At 40.9% G+C, this 16,663-nt stretch overlaps 2 protein-coding genes across 2 annotated transcripts; one reads left to right on the top strand and one right to left on the bottom strand.

The window, feature by feature from the left end:
• The first annotated feature begins 1,044 nt into the window (after positions 1-1,044).
• TMEM215 (transmembrane protein 215) lies at positions 1,045-2,657 on the top strand. Its single transcript, XM_039247083.1, has 2 exons — positions 1,045-1,178; positions 1,465-2,657. The coding sequence occupies exon 2, from the start codon at positions 1,523-1,525 to the stop codon at positions 2,228-2,230; it is 708 nt and encodes a 235-aa protein (XP_039103014.1). The 5' UTR covers positions 1,045-1,178; positions 1,465-1,522; the 3' UTR covers positions 2,231-2,657.
• An 8,767-nt stretch (positions 2,658-11,424) lies between these two features.
• LOC120241760 (microtubule-associated proteins 1A/1B light chain 3B-like) lies at positions 11,425-15,128 on the bottom strand. The gene is made up of 2 exons (XM_039247092.1): positions 15,123-15,128; positions 11,425-11,874 (listed from the first exon to the last, which is right to left on the bottom strand). Exons 1-2 carry the CDS (start codon positions 15,126-15,128, stop codon positions 11,425-11,427), a joined length of 456 nt encoding a protein of 151 aa, XP_039103023.1.
• Between the last annotated feature and the right edge of the window lie 1,535 nt (positions 15,129-16,663).

The following is a 16,663-nucleotide window of genomic DNA, read 5'->3' as shown; positions in this document are numbered from 1 at the left end:
CCCCAAGCTGGAGCTGCAGGACGCACTGGTCGACCTGACCTTCCCAGTCAAGGCCCCTACTTCTCCTCGATAGCTAGGTGTCAGGTGTGATGCGCGGGGATGGGGATCCGGGGTCAGAGAGCCCTTCTTCTTTGACCCAGACAGCCTGGCTGGCACCACCGCAGCGTTGGAGTAGGATCCCGGCTCCAAGACCACCCCCACCAGAGTCCGGAGCTGGAAGACCAGGGGGAATGTCTCAGGTGACTCCCCAGAAGTCTCGAGCAAGACCTGACACCCACTCCTCGCCACTGTCTCAGCCTGGGGGAGCCGGTCCAGTGGGCTCCGGCATCGCAGCCCGCGCTGCTGCTGGAGCGCTTTTGCACGCCGCTGCCGCCCAGCGCGCGGACCAAGAGCAGACCGCGCGGGCAGCGGGACCCTGGAGCATTGCAGCCCGCTGAGCCCTGAGAGCCTCGAGGTTGAGAGACGGGCAGTCGGAGAACCTCCTGGGAGCTGCTATCAGTCGGGTTGGATCACCTAGATTTGTAACTCGATAAAGGTCCAGGTCCGCGAGGGATATATCCAGCCAGCACCTCTGGCCCTCGGACCGTGAACTCAGGGTCCAGGCTGCCCCATGTGCAAACCGACTAGAGTTCCGCTCTCCGGCCCCACGGCAGCCTCGCACACCCAGACCGTCCCCAGGCACGGAGGCGGTTGCAGCCGTCCTGCTCAGCCCTCCTGGGCAGCGGCGGAACGAACACCAGCTGCTCCAAGCGCCCCGACTGGACCCTGGGCAACCTCTTCTGCCCCGTGGCTTCCCCCCGAGGTCTGAACCCCTCGCGCCCCCGCGCGTCCTTCTTTGTTTCTGAGCTTGCTCTGAAAATGATGTAACGAGGCCAGACTCGCACGCTGCTTTCCCTCTTTCCCAGACTAAGTCCTTCCTCCAGCACCCGGCGCTCTGCGCTCAGAGCCAGGCGCTGGGCTGTGCCGCCACTCGGTTCCCAGAGCTCTGGAGACCGACGGCCACTGATGGGAGAGACGCACTCTCACGTCCCACCTCCTGGATGCAGTGACAGTGGGGAAAGCTAGGCTTTCCTTCCAGAAACAAGGGAGAGAGCCGAGGGGACAGCTGTTGTGGAGGTTTCTAAGGAGACTCAGACTGGCTTCTTTCCCTGCTCCTGGGAGACGGCAGGAAACCTCAGGTATCTCAGTGACCCCAGTGGGTGGATGTTTATATGAAAGAGACAGAAGCTACAATAGTAAGAGACAGACAGACTGGACAGACTGAGAGAACGAGAACGAGCGAGCGAGTGTGCAACAGAAACAGGAAGAAATAGAGACTCAGAGACTGCGATTGACAGACAAGTAGAGAGAGACACAGAGTATGAGAGATAGAGAGTTGGTGGGTGGGAAATTGACGGGTTTTCTTTTTCTTTTCTGGTTTTTGTTTTTTTGTTTTTTAACCCACTGTGGTTTTGCCTCTAACAGAAGGGAGGTCCGCTGCTCCCTAGCCAGCAAGCAGCCCCCAACTTGGATGGAATGAAAGATGCGGCCTGATGACATTAACCCGAGGACTGGGCTGGTGGTGGCCCTGGTCAGTGTCTTTCTGGTCTTTGGCTTCATGTTCACCGTTTCTGGGATGAAAGGAGAGACTCTGGGAAACATACCCCTCCTGGCCATCGGGCCAGCCATCTGCCTGCCAGGCATTGCGGCCATTGCCCTGGCCAGGAAAACTGAGGGATGCACTAAGTGGCCAGAAAATGAGCTGCTGTGGGTCCGTAAGTTGCCCTGCTTCCGGAAGCCCAAGGACAAGGAGGTGGTGGAACTGCTGAGGACCCCTTCAGACCTGGAGTCAGGCAAGGGAAGCTCAGATGAGCTGGCTAAGAAGGCAGGCTTCAGAGGGAAGCCTCCCCACCAGGGGCAGACAGAGGTGCCTGTGGTCGGTTCCATCAGCACACCCACACCCACGGAAGAAGGAGAATGCCAGAGCCTGGTCCAGAGTGGGCATCAGGAGGAGACATCCAGATACCTGGACGGCTACTGTCCCTCAGGCAGTTCCTTAGCCTACAGTGCCTTGGATGCCAAGTGCTCAGCCTGGGACAGATCTGAGTGCCCTGAGCCTGAGGACAGCATCTTCTTTGTGCCCCAGGACAGTATCATCGTTTGCTCCTACAAGCAGAACAGTCCCTATGACAGATACTGTTGTTACATCAATCAGAGTCAAGGCAGGTGGGACCATGAGACAATAGTCTAAGCTTTGCATACAAGAGTCGCTGTGTTGATAGAAATGTGGCTACACTTAGCTTCCAGGGGAAGGAAACTGCCCTGTTCCAACAGCCTTCACACTGTTAGAAATGGACTTGGTATGTGATGGATGTGCAAACCTCGGGTGCCTGAGAGCCATGTAAATAGTCATGTTGGGGACACATTTCAGGGAAGGGTGATGAGGGTTAAGGACGCTGGAAGAGGCAGTGGGTAGGAGAGGAAGCAATTCCAATTGCTTTTTAACAATTAAACCATGTTGGATGTTTTGTAAAATAACCCAGAAAGGGCTACCCAGCACCTGCTAAAAGCAAGAAAAATCTAGAGTGGGCTGCAGATATCAGCCATGAAATGATACATGGGCTTGCCATGGGGAAACTGAGCTGCTTTCTGTCTGAATAAATTGAAAGACAAAACAATTTAGTGCTTCATTACATGAAATTATTTTTATCTGGTGAAAGCTCTTCACACTTATTATTTATTTGCTGAAGGAAAAAAAAGTCAAGATAGAAAAGCTACATCCCAACTTAGGTAGGATGGTTTTTGGAAAAGGGGGAGTTAAAGACAGTTGAATTATATAATTGAATTTTATGATATTATCCTCTGACAAGATCAGAGATTTCAAATAAAGTAAGTGTGACCAGCCAGGTAAAAAAAAAAAAAAAAAAAAAAAAACCTAACATTTTTAGATGGCTATGTTACTTTTCAAACTCTTCATTTAAATTGATTTACTCGGTTATCTTAAGTGTTTTTTAACATTTACTACCATTCATGTATAATTTCCTCATCAGGTGCAAAATGACTTGACATAATGTTTTCATAGATTAGAATTGTGTTCATCAAGTCAAAATGAGTTTTACAGATGTATAAAAAGTGTCTTTAACCTTTTTTGGGAGATAGGTACTGGTAATTACTATTCCTATATGCCTTTTAAAATCTGAAAACTATGAAGTTAATACATTAGTCTTGAACTTCATGCAGAATTTACATAAAATGCAATGGTTAAACTACTGGAAGTGTCATTATTTGTACATTTATTCAACATTCCCAAAGACTATAAATGCCAATGAAACAAGAGTTAATCTACCAGATTTAACTAAAGCTCAGTTTTTATGAAGTTCATCTAATCAGTGAACATTGCATGACAAAGGTCTGTTTTATTTCACAGTTGATTTTTTGCTACTGAGGAAAAAAAATCATAATGGGAGCCTACCATGTATTTTCTATTTCACTTGCTTAATTGTAATAGACAAGAAGGCAAACAGACAGAATACTATTTATTCCCTGTTGAAATTATTTAGAGAAATCATGATATTTTGCATCCTTCAAAGAATGATGATTTATTTTTAATGATCAGATAGTTTTAGCCACTTTCTGCTAAAGGGGAAACTGAGGACAAAAATTCTGGTCATACCCCTTTTGTGTATTTCAGGTCCAATTCTGCAAGTCTTTAAGTGTAGCAATTATTCAGTCTTAAGAATCACGCCCTTAAAAATCACAATTTCCAAATCAAGTTCAGCATCAAAAGTATATAATTGTTTTTAGAAGGGCTTAAATGTCAGAAAATGAGATGTGTGATTCTGGGCAAAGTTTGTTATCTTGTACCTCAGTTCTTGCTCCTCAGAAATCAAGAAGTGGGACTGAGTATGAGAGTATGTCTATCGCTCCTTCGCAGTTTGAATAGTCTATGGCATTTATGTCAATGACACTTTATATAATGCCAGGAAATGAGTTACAGCAAAATTCATGCCAAAGTTATGCAATTCATGATAAAAATTATGTGACATGGACTGAATTCTTGTTACTACTTAAAAGAATTTTGTAGATGTGTGAAAGCAGATTCGTTTTATTAACAAATATTATTTATTCAACAAAGACATTTCTAGAAACAAAATGAAGATGTTAATTAAGGGTAAAATTTTTTCAATATTGGTATAGTCCCAAATAATCTAATACATACCTTTGCACTAAATGTAAATTACTTTGGATTTGGCATGGAGGGAAAAGACTTTCCTAAAATCGCAATACCTCCTAATAATTCTAGTGCATTTTGAAAAATAGAAATCGTGTTTCAATGAAAGCAAAAATTATTAGCTAACTCTCTTAGAAATAAAAACTTCTAGTTTGTCTTTAGAGATGAATAGATAGCAAGAAATTGGAGAGAGATGTTCACAGAGACTCAGCAAATCCTACACAGAGTCTGAAAAGAGATGCTTATAGTGTTAGGTATGGTTTAAGGAGTGGAAAAGTTACTTTTTGATTTTTTGGAATCAGATCAAACTCCTTGATACCACATACACATTCCAATATCCACATCCAAAGTCAATTACTAGTTTAGAATCTAAGATATTTTATCAAGCTCTAGTTCAGAAGTAACTTCCTTCAGTCTTCATCTTCCATCCACCTACTTAAGATATGTAAGGTATCTAAATATGCATCTGAGGGCATTTTCTGCAATACTACAACAATGGTTTGCAAATGTTGACTAGGTGACTGAACTTTGACCAGAGAGAATAAAATATGTGATTGTATGTGTGATTTAAAAATAAAAACTTTCTATTAAGCAACCCCTTCCTAATATACAGCAGGGTAGCCTAGTGCCCCAAACCAACACTTGTTAAGTACTATTCAGGGAAAACAGCCATTCTGTTGAAAATTTTTGGAAGAAAAGGAAAACAAGGTAAGAAAAATGTCTGAGCTTGTTAGAGGGAAACCGCAGCTCATTCTGGTCAACAGTTTTAGTAAACTGTTAATATTATACTAAGGCAATAGACATGAGGATCGTTGACTGTTCCGTTCAGGAGCTTTCAGACAGACATAAATAAGTATGCACCAGTTATCTTTTTACTCGTTGTTAATGCAAATAGTCATTTCAACTTGATTTTAAATTGGCATTTTATTTTTGAAATGTTTTCTATTGACTTTTTCTTTTTTGACACTTCTTATCTATTATGCACATGGGTTCTTTTTCCAAAATGTTTCTTGATTTTAAAGTGTGAATTCAGCCAAGATACCCAAGCTGGAGCACATTTAGACAACTGTTTCAAGATTTAGTTTCTATTACAATCACAGCAAACAAAATCCAGATAGGTCAAGTTCAGACTCTCTTCCAAACCCTACTAACCAGCTCATTTGAAAATGTTTCCAATACTCAGTGGGTCTTAAAACCCACTGAGCTAGCACATGTAGGGAAGGAAGTTTCATTCTTTTAAATATTTTGCCCTTTTGTAATACCCAACCTCTATTTATTTATTAATATCTCCTCTTTGCACTGAATTCACTGTTACTATTACTTTATAATGTTAAGGGAAAAAATGTTTTAAACCACAGCCCCACTATCTTAACAAAACTACTTATTCCCATTTATCGTATTATCCTCTAGGACTCCCCCACATGCACCTTACATATTATAATTGTGTGTTTTTCTTTTCTATTTTATTTATATCCAAAGTATGTTTTCATGTTTCTATGCAGTGTCCCTGATTACCATTTAATAATTGTGAAATATGCCATTTTTGAGTGGTACCCTAATTTAACAAGCCATTTCTTATTGCTAGCCAGATAGCGTGCTTTATGGTTGGTTTTGTATTTTTTTCTCTTATTTTTGGTAACACAGCTATATGATTTGTAATTTTCCCAAAGAAGTGAACATTTGCAGTTGAAAAGCTGTCTCCTTATATATGAGAGTGAGGGGGCAGAAATGTGCACATGGATCAAACACTTTACATTGTTGGGTTTCTCTTGATTCATAGACAAGACATAGGGTAAGAGACAAAATAATGCTTCCACAAAAAGGTCCCCACATTGGGACCAGAGCCAGTAATTTTAAGAATGAGATGAGTTGGAGTCTGTATTGTTAAGGGTAAGATGGGACATTTTCCCAGTTAAGATGCCGCTAGCACATATCTCAAAATCAGATTACAATGGCGTCCATCTTCAAGAGCATAATGTTGAACAAATAAAATGAAAAATAGATGTAAACACTAATTACTTTATAATATTTCAAAAGCACTTTCTTAAAGTATCTCACCATCATTTTATAATATATTTAATATGTATATATATTGCTACCTATTAGTGACTTACAAATGAACTGGAATTTCAGGAATTCAATAGACTCTACTCATGAGTTTTCTGTTTCAATTCTCAATGGAAAAATTGAACTGAAGATGCAGATATGGACAAGTGTTTGCTTCAACCAGGTATCTCAATAAAGGACTAAGTTCCATTCAGTCTTGTCTAGGTAAATCATGGAAACACCACTGAGTCATGACCTTGATTTCTCACCATCTACCACAGGTTCCTTATTGCATGAATACCCAAAAGAAAGATGTTTATACATGATGCTGTCCAGATACTCACAAATAGGTGGATATTGGTATCAGATCTCCACAATCTTTTGCAAATTATTTCTGGGCCTGACCCTTCCTAGAGATCCTTTCCTTATTTTTCCCTCTATTCCTCCTCCTGACTGCATGTTGGAGCCTGCAGACTTGTGCAAGACTTTACATGCTTTATCCATCACAAAGTACAGTGTTTCAGAATGGGCCAGTTACAAAAAAGGGCATAAAGCTATTAAAGCATATCTTGTGCTGCTCTTTGAAAAATATATCCCAAGAAAGTTAAATATAACTAATGTTTTTGCAATTAATCACTTCCTTACTCTCTGTGGTATTAAATTATTATATATGAGACAACCCTTCAGTCTGAGGCCAGACCACATCTGTTTAGAAAAAAAAAAAGAAGCTTTTAAACACCACCTGCCTATAATTCAGCATGAAAAGTATGGATACACCTTCAGATCAACTCAGAAAGGCCCATCTGCCCCTATGCTATTCCATCCCACTTCTCATACTCTGCGGCAGCTTCTTGGCTATGCCCTGATTGTGCCCTGCAGCTGACCATCCTGAGCCTTCGCTCGGTCCTTTTCTCTGCCTCAAATGTCCACCCTCTCCTCACCCCTCTGCTGTTTAATGCCCTAACATCCTTCAAGGGGCAGCGGCCACATCTTCCAGTCTTATAGATTTTCCCACCCAGAACTAATACTTCTCTGGTCTGACAACACCTCCACCATCATCTTTGCACATATTAGCTGGGTGTGTGTCTGTCTCTCCAACTACAGTGTGAGCTCTCTGAGGGAAGGGGTCACATTTTATTCTTCTTTCCACTCCACCCTCCCCCACACACATTGCCCTGCTCAGTGAAAACTCTAAATTGTGCCACTTGGGTCACCCTCACAGCCTTCCTTCTTCTCCTTTACCTCAGGGGGAAAAAAACTCTACCTTCTTGATTTGAACTAAATTAAATTGAATATAGTCAGCAAAAATGTGGGTTAAAATAGGCTTCTGTGGGTTGGGACCCTAACTTTTATTTAGCATATTGTTTCTTTGGGGGGAAATCACATCTTACATAACAAGGAGAAGAAAGAAATAAACCATTCCAGAATATTTTCTCCTCCCTTCATGCCTGACCTAACTCCCACTCCCTGCCCCTCTCCATGAGTCAGTGACCATACTACACATGCAACAAGAACTAGTGGGTCTAGCAGCGCTTGACAACCGAGCTTCTCAATTCCAGAAAGAAGGTGAATCAATGTACTCAGGTTAATTCTGTAAGTAGGTCAACAAAATACAATTCTCCAGCCTGGCTACTGTCCTTTTATTATGCTTCCATTCAATAATCCTTAACAGGACTTTCCAGGCCACCTGGGTATTCACTCAGGCCCCTCTCAAAGGGCTGCGCTGCAGACCCTCACTCCCCACCCTCAGTGAAGCTTTTCTTCTCCACAAAGACTGTGAGATGCTCAGAGACTGGTTTGTGGTTTAGAGAAGGCTCTGGCTTGTTCTGGAACAAGATGATGGCACTGTTCAGTGATTCCCCTGAGTAGTAGTGAGGCCAGTCTTAATAAACTTCTGACTCACATAACTTGTCTTGTGAATTTCCCAAACTATCTGACTGGGTAAAAGTGGCATTTAATTTGAGTAAGTCTTTTTCTTGACCATGGCGATTATCAGGTTCTCCTTTAGCAACAGCAAAAGGAGGGAAGGGGATAGCAAAAGGAGAATGTGTCTGTCTGGAACTGTCAGCACAGGGAGAAGAGCCAACAATCCCTCATTAAGCCAGTCACTGTTGTGGCTTCCTCCCCTGACATCACCACTTCTCATCTCAAACTTAGCAGCAAATGCTAGGAAATGGACTGAGAGGATAAACCAAACAGAAAAATATTTTAAAACTGAAAAGAATAAAAAGAAAAATACTAGAGAATTTTGATATGCTTTTTAAATGGCTAAGAAGAGAAATACAAACAATTTAAGAGTGTCTTCCAATAAGGACAAAATTTAGCTAAAAATACCCTGCTGGACAGAGTCAAAAAGAATGTAAAATAGCATCCAATAAATAAGATCAAACTGGTTTAAAAATTATTCAGTAGAGGGGTGCCTGGGTGGCTCAGTTGCTTAAGCACCCAACTCTTGATCTGAGCTCAGGTCCTGATCAGGTGGTGAGTTCAAGTCCCAAGTTGGACTTGAGTCTACTTTAAAAAAAAATTACTCAAAAGATTAAAAAGTACAATAAACACTAGAAAGTTCAAGGAGGATAAGTAAGTACTATCAGGTAAAGTATTCCAAATTAAATCACTTTAACGGCATAAATTCAACAAAAATGTGCCACTGAAAGAAAAAAGTTTAAGATATGAGCAGCAATACTGAGACCAGGACTGGGAGCCCATCATGTGTGCCTGGCAGAGGTGAGACCAGACAAGGAACAGGGCTAGGCTGAGCTCTCCTCCCTGGAGATTCCCACCTCCCAACAGGCTCTCACCCTTCAGGTAGGAAAAACACAGAGCCCAAAATTTTTGCTCCCCCACAAGCCTAAAGTCCCTCCAAAGCTCACCGCTCACCCTCTTGTGTTATAATAGAGGCCAGCAGCAAACATGATGAAGGGCAATGTGCAATCAGGGCCTCCTGGAGGTCCTAACACAGGAGAATATTACACCAATTACACCTTTGTCAGCCTTGTCTGGTCTCTGTCCTCTGCATCCTCTCTTTCCTTCACTCAACAAGTCCTAATTTAGCAGTGTGTATGTACTGGGTGCTGTGCTGGCCTGAGGTGTCACAACGAACAGACCACGCTGCTGTTTTCATGGAGCTCACAGACTAGCATGGGGAGGCTGATGAGTAAAACAATGTACCAGGGTGGCTCGGTTGGCTAAGCGTTCAACTTCAGCTCAGGTCACAATCTCACAGTTTATGAGTCTGAGCCCAATGTGGGGCTCTCTGCTGTCAGCTCAGAGTCTGCTTTGGATCCTCTGTCCCCTTTCTCTCTGCCTCTCTCTCTCTCTCGCACTTTCTCTCTCTCTCTCTCTCAAAAATAAACATTAAAAATTTTTTTAAAAATTTAATAAGGGACAGAGCTTCCATACCCTCTCAGATCACACCACTCTTACTGAATCTCCACCTGTTCATCAACCTGAAAAGTCTTCTGGTGCAACCTTTTCGGTTTTTATAGAGGCTTCATCATATAGGCATGATTGAGCAAATCATTGGCCATTGGTGATTGACTCAATCTCCAGCCTCTCTCCCTTCCCTAGAGATCAGTGGTTGGTACTGAAATTTCCAACCCTCTAATCAAGAGGTTGATTCCTGTGGCAACCAGCCCCCATCTGGTGACCCAGGAATTTCACAAAAGTCACTTCACTGACATAACAAAAGACATCTTCATGGTGGTCACAGCCTAGGAAATTTCTACAGTTTTAGGAGCTTTATGCCAAAAACTGGACAAAGACCAAATACACGTTCCTTAATATGAATCACAATATCACAGTGTCATGGGAGAAAATGTCTGATATGAGGCCTGAAGAATGCGTAGGAAGTAGCTGACTAAAGAGGGAAGAAAGTGTTCCAAGCCAAGAAAACACTCTTTATGAAGGCAAAGAAGGAAGAGAAAGCACGACACATATTTATTTGGAGAAATGCTCATCATTAGATGGCTGGAGAGGGGTCCAGGTAGGGAAGGGCCAGGTCATGCCTTGAGCCTCTCCCCCCACCACATTTAGGCTTTGCTAGTCCAAGAGACCCTGTACAGACTATCAGAGATGGAAGAAAGCTTAGAAATAATCCTATTGACCTCTTATTATACAGAGGAAGAAGGCCTGGCCAGCCTGCTTGTCTCCAGCACAACCATAAGGAAGGAAGATTAGACTCATCTTGACTGGAGTTTGCAGGTTTAATGGAATTCAGGTTTAAGAAGAATTGATTCAACAAGCAACTGTTTGATTTGGTTGCATTTCACGGGCAAGGTTCCTTTCTACTTGGGGACAAGTCATTAATCAATTTAAGCAGTCCACCTTTAAAACAGTTGTTTTGCTCTTAGATGCACTAAAATAATTTAGAGCTCTTTTTTTTTTTATTGGCAACTTAGAATGCAAAGTATTTTATCTTTAAAGCTCTAAATTTGAAAACAAAACAGCCTAGGTTAAATAATACTTTTTCCAAAGCTGAACGTGCTCATTTGGAGCTCTGTTCTTCAGCTTGCAGTATAGAACAACCTCCTACAGGGGCGCCTGGGTGGCTTAGTCGGTTAAGCGTCCGACTTTCGCTTAGGTCATGATCTCGCGGTTCGTGGGTTCGAGCCCCGCGTCGGGCTCTGTGCTGACTGCCAGCTCAGAGCCTGGAGCCTGTTTCAGTCTGTGACTCTCTCTCTCTCTCTGACCCTCCCCTGCTCACGCTGTCTATCTCTCTCTCTCACTACTAGAAATAAATAAAAAATATTAAAAAAAAAAAAAAGAACAACCTCCTACAACTCCTAGTCAGAAACACTACTGCTTTGATAATCTGTGACTGGATGAACAGATCAATCTCAGTTGGTAATATCCCTTTTTTTCCTTGGTAAGGCCTTTAAAAAATTCTAGAACATGGGTTCCTGGGTGGTGGCTCAGTGGTTGAGTATCCAACTTCAGCTCAGGTCATGATTTCTCAGTTTGTGGGTTCAAGCCTTTTGTGGGGCTCTGTGCTGACAGCTCAGATCCTGGGGCCTGCTTCAGATTCTGTTTCTCTCTCTCTCTCTCTCTCTCTCTCTCTCTTTCTGCCCCATCCCTGCTCATGCTCTGTCTCTCTCTGTCTCTCAAAAGTAAATAAATGTTAAAACAATTTTTTAAAAACATTCCAAAACGGATGTATTTTTCTAGTCTTACACAGACACTTTGATTCCAAATGTCTCCTGAGAAGTGTATACCATATACAGGAAGCTATCTTCATCCTTCTCACTTTCATATATTTCATAAATCGGCGTGGACACACTCACTGCACTATGCCATTCACTAACAGGAAGAATGCCATTAGCTCTGTAAACCCTCCTAAAGATCTTGATGAGCTCACTCATGTTGATGTGATCAGGTAAAAAAAAACTTGGTCGATTCTCACCGACAGGAAGTCGTTTCTCACCTTTGTACTGTTTTATTATCACTGGGATTTTCATAGGATACTTGGGCTCTCGGATAAGTTGGATGTCTTCTACTCTTTGCTGGAAGGTGTGGCGCTGCCTGGAGGTAGGTCTTCTCCAAAGGCATGGAGCGGGTAGTAAGGCAGAGGCAGTGGTCCCGTCTATTCCAGGTGGCCACAATGGTGGTGGAGGCTCCGACTATGTATAAAATAATTTAGAGCTCTTGAGCCATCTGGGTGGTTCAGTCATTAAGCATTCAACTTTGGCTCAGGTCATGATCTCACTGCTTATGGGTTTAAGTCACTGTTCATGGGCTGACAACTCAGAGCCTGGAGCCTGCTTCCAACTCTGTGCCTCCTCCCTCCACCGCCCCATACCTACTTGTGCTCTCTCTCTCTCTTTCTCAAAAATAAATAGATAAATAATAGATAATAGATAAATAATAATTATCTATAATAATAGATAATTATTTAAAAAATAAATAATAATGAAATAACATAATTTAGAGCTCTTAAGTGATATTAAGAGATATTAAGTGAAAATATTTGATATAAATAGCTTCTAAAATCACCATCACTGTGATACTTATAATTATTACAGACAAGTTGATATATGGGAAAACTTTTTTCCATCATGGAGTAGCCAACAATGATTGTGAAATTTATATCTCTATGGTGAACATTTTCTGTGTTTCAAAATGTCCCTAATTTCTCCCTTACTTCAGCTGCCTGGAACTCATGTCTTTTGTACAGATATATCTATCCTTGCACTGATACATCTATCACTCTCAAAGACTGTTCCACGGTATGTTAGTCCCTTCATAGGTGAATATGTTACACAGTAAAAAATTTTAATATTCAAGTAAGTTTAATATTCAAATAAAAAATTTTAATATTCAAACCAAGATAAACATATATTTTTTTACAGTCTATATCCCCAACATCCAGAACAGGACCTAGTACTGAGTAGGCACTAAATAAGTACTTGTTGAATTAATAAATATAGAATTTCATAAGGCCATTTATTTCTTCACATGCTCTGTGATACATAAGAAGGGAACTGAGTTTGCAGCATTCCATAAGGCTATCGTCAGGACTAGCATTGTGAAATCTTGCCCTAATCTCTAAATCTAGAAGCACTAATCATGAAAAAGAAGACAAATTTCCAGAAATCAAAATGAAAAGTCAAAGGAAAGAGAAAGAAGTTACATAATCTCCAGAGTTACTCTCATGTTCTTGGCCCTTGCCATTCACCCAAGAACAGTCCTCTAACAAACTACTCTTCCCTCAGCTGGGAGAACTTTGGTGATCAGAACAAAGATATATCTGCCAGACATATTTTGCCTCTGGATGTTAATTTCCCAAGTGTCCAGTTTTGCTCAAAAAAGGTTGCCAGTTCCTGCCTTCAACTCAGAAATTAAATTGGTTCTAGATACCAGAAATTGGTGAGGAGTGTTTATAAGAGTTCTAAGAAGCTTTATGATACAGAAGTAGGTTATGAAACCAGCAACTCATGGGAAATTGGAATCCCTGCCTTCCCTAGTCCTGTCCCCTAAGACCAGCATTGTTCCGCCTCACCCAAGACCTAAGCAAATATCATCAAGGGAGTCCAGTGGTTATCAAACTCTAGCATACATCAGAATCACCTATAGGGCCTGTTAAAATACAGATTGTTGGAACTCTCCCCCAGAGTTTCTGATTCAGTAGAATTTGCATTACTGTGAAATTCTCAGGTGGTGCCAATGGTGACAGTTCCTGGTTGCCTCGTCACCACTGCTTGTGCTTTCAATTGGTTTTATAACCACAAGTCTGGTATAGTCCCCTGGTTCCAGCTATGCAGTAGCATTTGGGTCTAGTCACTGGTGCATAATAGGCACTCAGTAAATAATTTGAATTTATAAATAATTATTTGTCTAATCCCTAAGATCTACTTTTGGAAAGTGTACTCTACTTCCCTGATGAAACCGGAGCCCAGTCCTTTAACCCAATTTGCTCAACTGGGCTCATAACCCTTTCTGCCTGCCTCCAGGCCCTATAAACACCATGTGCCCAAAAGCCAGACCTTTTGACTAGTGACAAGGGATATGATTGAGCGCAAGTGAGACAGGCCCTCCTTAGACTCCTGGCCTGCCTGGTAAAAGCCAACTCCATCATGATCTAGTTTGTTCCAACCATTCCTGGGTGATTCCTCTCCCTGCCAGGCCACTCCTGAGCTCCCCAGCAGGAGGCTGGCTGAAGCTTCACAGCTATGTTGGGACATGGGGCAGGTATCTGAACCAGGTTCCAAGGATAACTTTGAAATAAAGACTTCACCAGAAATCTTGAAAGCCTTCCTCATCAGCCAGAATAAACAGTGGTTCACTTTATTATTTTCTTTTGTACTATTTTAATCATGCTGTGAGTGCACAGACCCCAATGACTAACTTCATTCTTCCTTGCCTGTGACTCAGTAGTCACAGTGATACTGTGTAGAAGAGAAAATTGTACTATGCCCCTGAGAGAGCAATATAGTTGGGCTTTGATAGATGATGGGAAAAGTAAATTCCAAGAATAAAGTTCCTTCCAAGAAATTCAGAAAGAAAAATTAAAATCTGTTATCACTATTCCAACATTTTAATATTCTCCACAATCTTGCATTGCTGAGGAAGTACAGGTAACCACTTATAAACACCTGATAGAATGACCCATCTGTGCTAAACCACAGCCTTCCCACTCCTTTTCTGATGCAGCTCTACCACTGTTTCCCTTGGAAACCAAAGAAGCAGCTGCCTGCAAAAATCTCTCTACCTCCTCACTCATCAGTCCAAAGGACTAGCAGCTTGTTTTCTTACTCATTGAAAACATCTGATGTTGGGGAATGAATTGCATGTGGGGGGCAACACAAAGAAATGACCACAGTGGGTCAGACATGGTGAGGATCCTGTCTAGTATTCTTTCTTAGATGGTTTCATATTTCTCTTCATTTTATGTGATACACCATCAATTTCTTCCCTGTGCTGTAATAATTTGTGTACACAAACCTTCTCTACTAGATCTCAGGTTATTTAAAGTCTAGGGAGGACATAAATCTTCTGTCTGGAATTTGCTACATATTTATTAATATATTATAATAATAGCATATAATTAATATAACATGATTATACCCCAGTGACGAAAGTTCTAGCATCCATTGAAAATACTTGTCTAAAGGGGCACCTGGGTGGCTTAGTTGGTTAAGCGTCCGACTTTCGCTTAGGTCATGATCTCGCGGTTTGTGGGTTCGAGCCCCACGTCGGGCTCTGTGCTGACTGCCAGCTCAGAGCCTGGAGCCTGTTTCAGTCTGTGACTCCCTCTCTCTCTGACCCTCCCCTGCTCACGCTCTCTCTCTCTCTCTCTCCTAGAAATAAATAAAACATTTAAAAAAAAAAAAAGAAAAAAAAGAAAATACTTGCCTAAATTGACTATTACCATCATGGCTGCTAAATATTCACTTTTCTTCATTCATTCTATCTTTATCAGTTGGAATTCTACTCTAAGAAAGAACTTTTCCTTCTCCATTTATTTGTTCACTTACTTACTTATAAACAAATATGGATTAATGGATTATTACTTTATGCAATGAGTTCTAACCTGTTTCTGTCAATTTTTAATTACCAAAATGTCATGGATTACTATTTCATACATGGGTTATAATCTGTTACTATTGTTATTTAAAGCTCAAATTGTCCCAGATTTGGCCAGGGGGAAACTCCTTAAAGCTTGCTCCTGTCCCCATGACATGTCTCCATCCTGTTCTAAACACTACTTTCTATCTCAAGATACTTCCATAAAACACTTATTAATTACAAAAAGAGAAACAGAAATTATATACTAGATAAACCTGGTAGACATAACCTTAACTTGTGATCAAAGTTAATATCACCAACAATGGTGCCTCCTGATACTCTCCAGTGAGAAGGATACATTAACACTTTGATGGTATTTCTGCCAAAAAATGAATAACATCTATCTGATAATAAGGAGACATCAGAAAAATCCACCAAGGGACATTCTACAAAAGAACTGGCCTGTACTCTTCAAAAATGTCAAGGTCATAAAAGACAAAGACTAAGAAATGGTCTTGGATTAAAGGAGACTAGAGACATGATACCAAATGCAATGTATGATCCTGGATAGGGTACCAAATCAGAGGGAAATCACAGCTGTTAAATATTTTTGGGAAACTTACCAAAATTGTAATAAAGTTTGGAGATAATAGCATTATATCCATGTTAATTTTCTGATTTTGATGATTGTATTATGGTCATACAAAAGAATGTTTCATTCTTAGGGATTTATATACTGAAGTACTAGGGAGAAAGAAGTATCATGTCTGCACCTTACTCCCAAAAGGTTCAGAAGAATAATAAGGCAGATGTGGCAAGCTGGTTGAAGGGAAATGAGAAAGAGAGTGAAAGTATGTTGGCATTTTTTGTACCACTCTTACAACTTATCAGTATGCTTGAAATTATTTAAAAAGTAAAAGTTATAAAAACCGAGTTGCATAAAAGTCAATACTACCATTTGTTTATTTTTATTCATTTATACTTCACTACTTTCCATAGACGATTAAAGACAGTTTGTAAGTCTTTCTATCCAACAGGATTTTTTTTCAATTAACTGTCTTCAGCTGAGTTCCCCTAGAAGCAGACACTGAGCCAAGTATTTGAGTACAAATAGTTGATTTGGGACATGATCCTAATAAAAAGCATCTTGTCTTGCAAGAAGTGGTAAAAGAAACTCTTCAGAGAGAAGGAAAATGATTAGGAACTTAGTTAGGAACTTGGATGTACATAAAGGAACTTAGAGCTACATAAAGAAAGGAAGAGCATTAGAGAAGGAATAATGAAGATAAGGTAAAAACTTTTTCTTACTCTTAACTGATCTAACAAATAACAATTTGTTCAAAATAGTTATATGAACAATGTACTTGATTATTATAACCCGTATTTAAGAAAAATGCATGACAA

The sequence above is a fragment of the Hyaena hyaena genome, unplaced genomic scaffold (assembly GCF_003009895.1).
Source record: "Hyaena hyaena isolate Hyena2069 unplaced genomic scaffold, ASM300989v1 scaffold_289, whole genome shotgun sequence".
Lineage (NCBI taxonomy): Eukaryota > Metazoa > Chordata > Mammalia > Carnivora > Hyaenidae > Hyaena > Hyaena hyaena.
Note: the sequence above shows the minus strand (reverse complement) of the source record. Positions and strands in the feature narration are given on the sequence as shown.

Bases quoted from the DNA above. Each gene is read 5' to 3' on its own strand.
- TMEM215 (XM_039247083.1), top strand. From the start codon at position 1,523: ATGCGGCCTGATGACATTAACCCGAGGACTGGGCTGGTGGTGGCCCTG.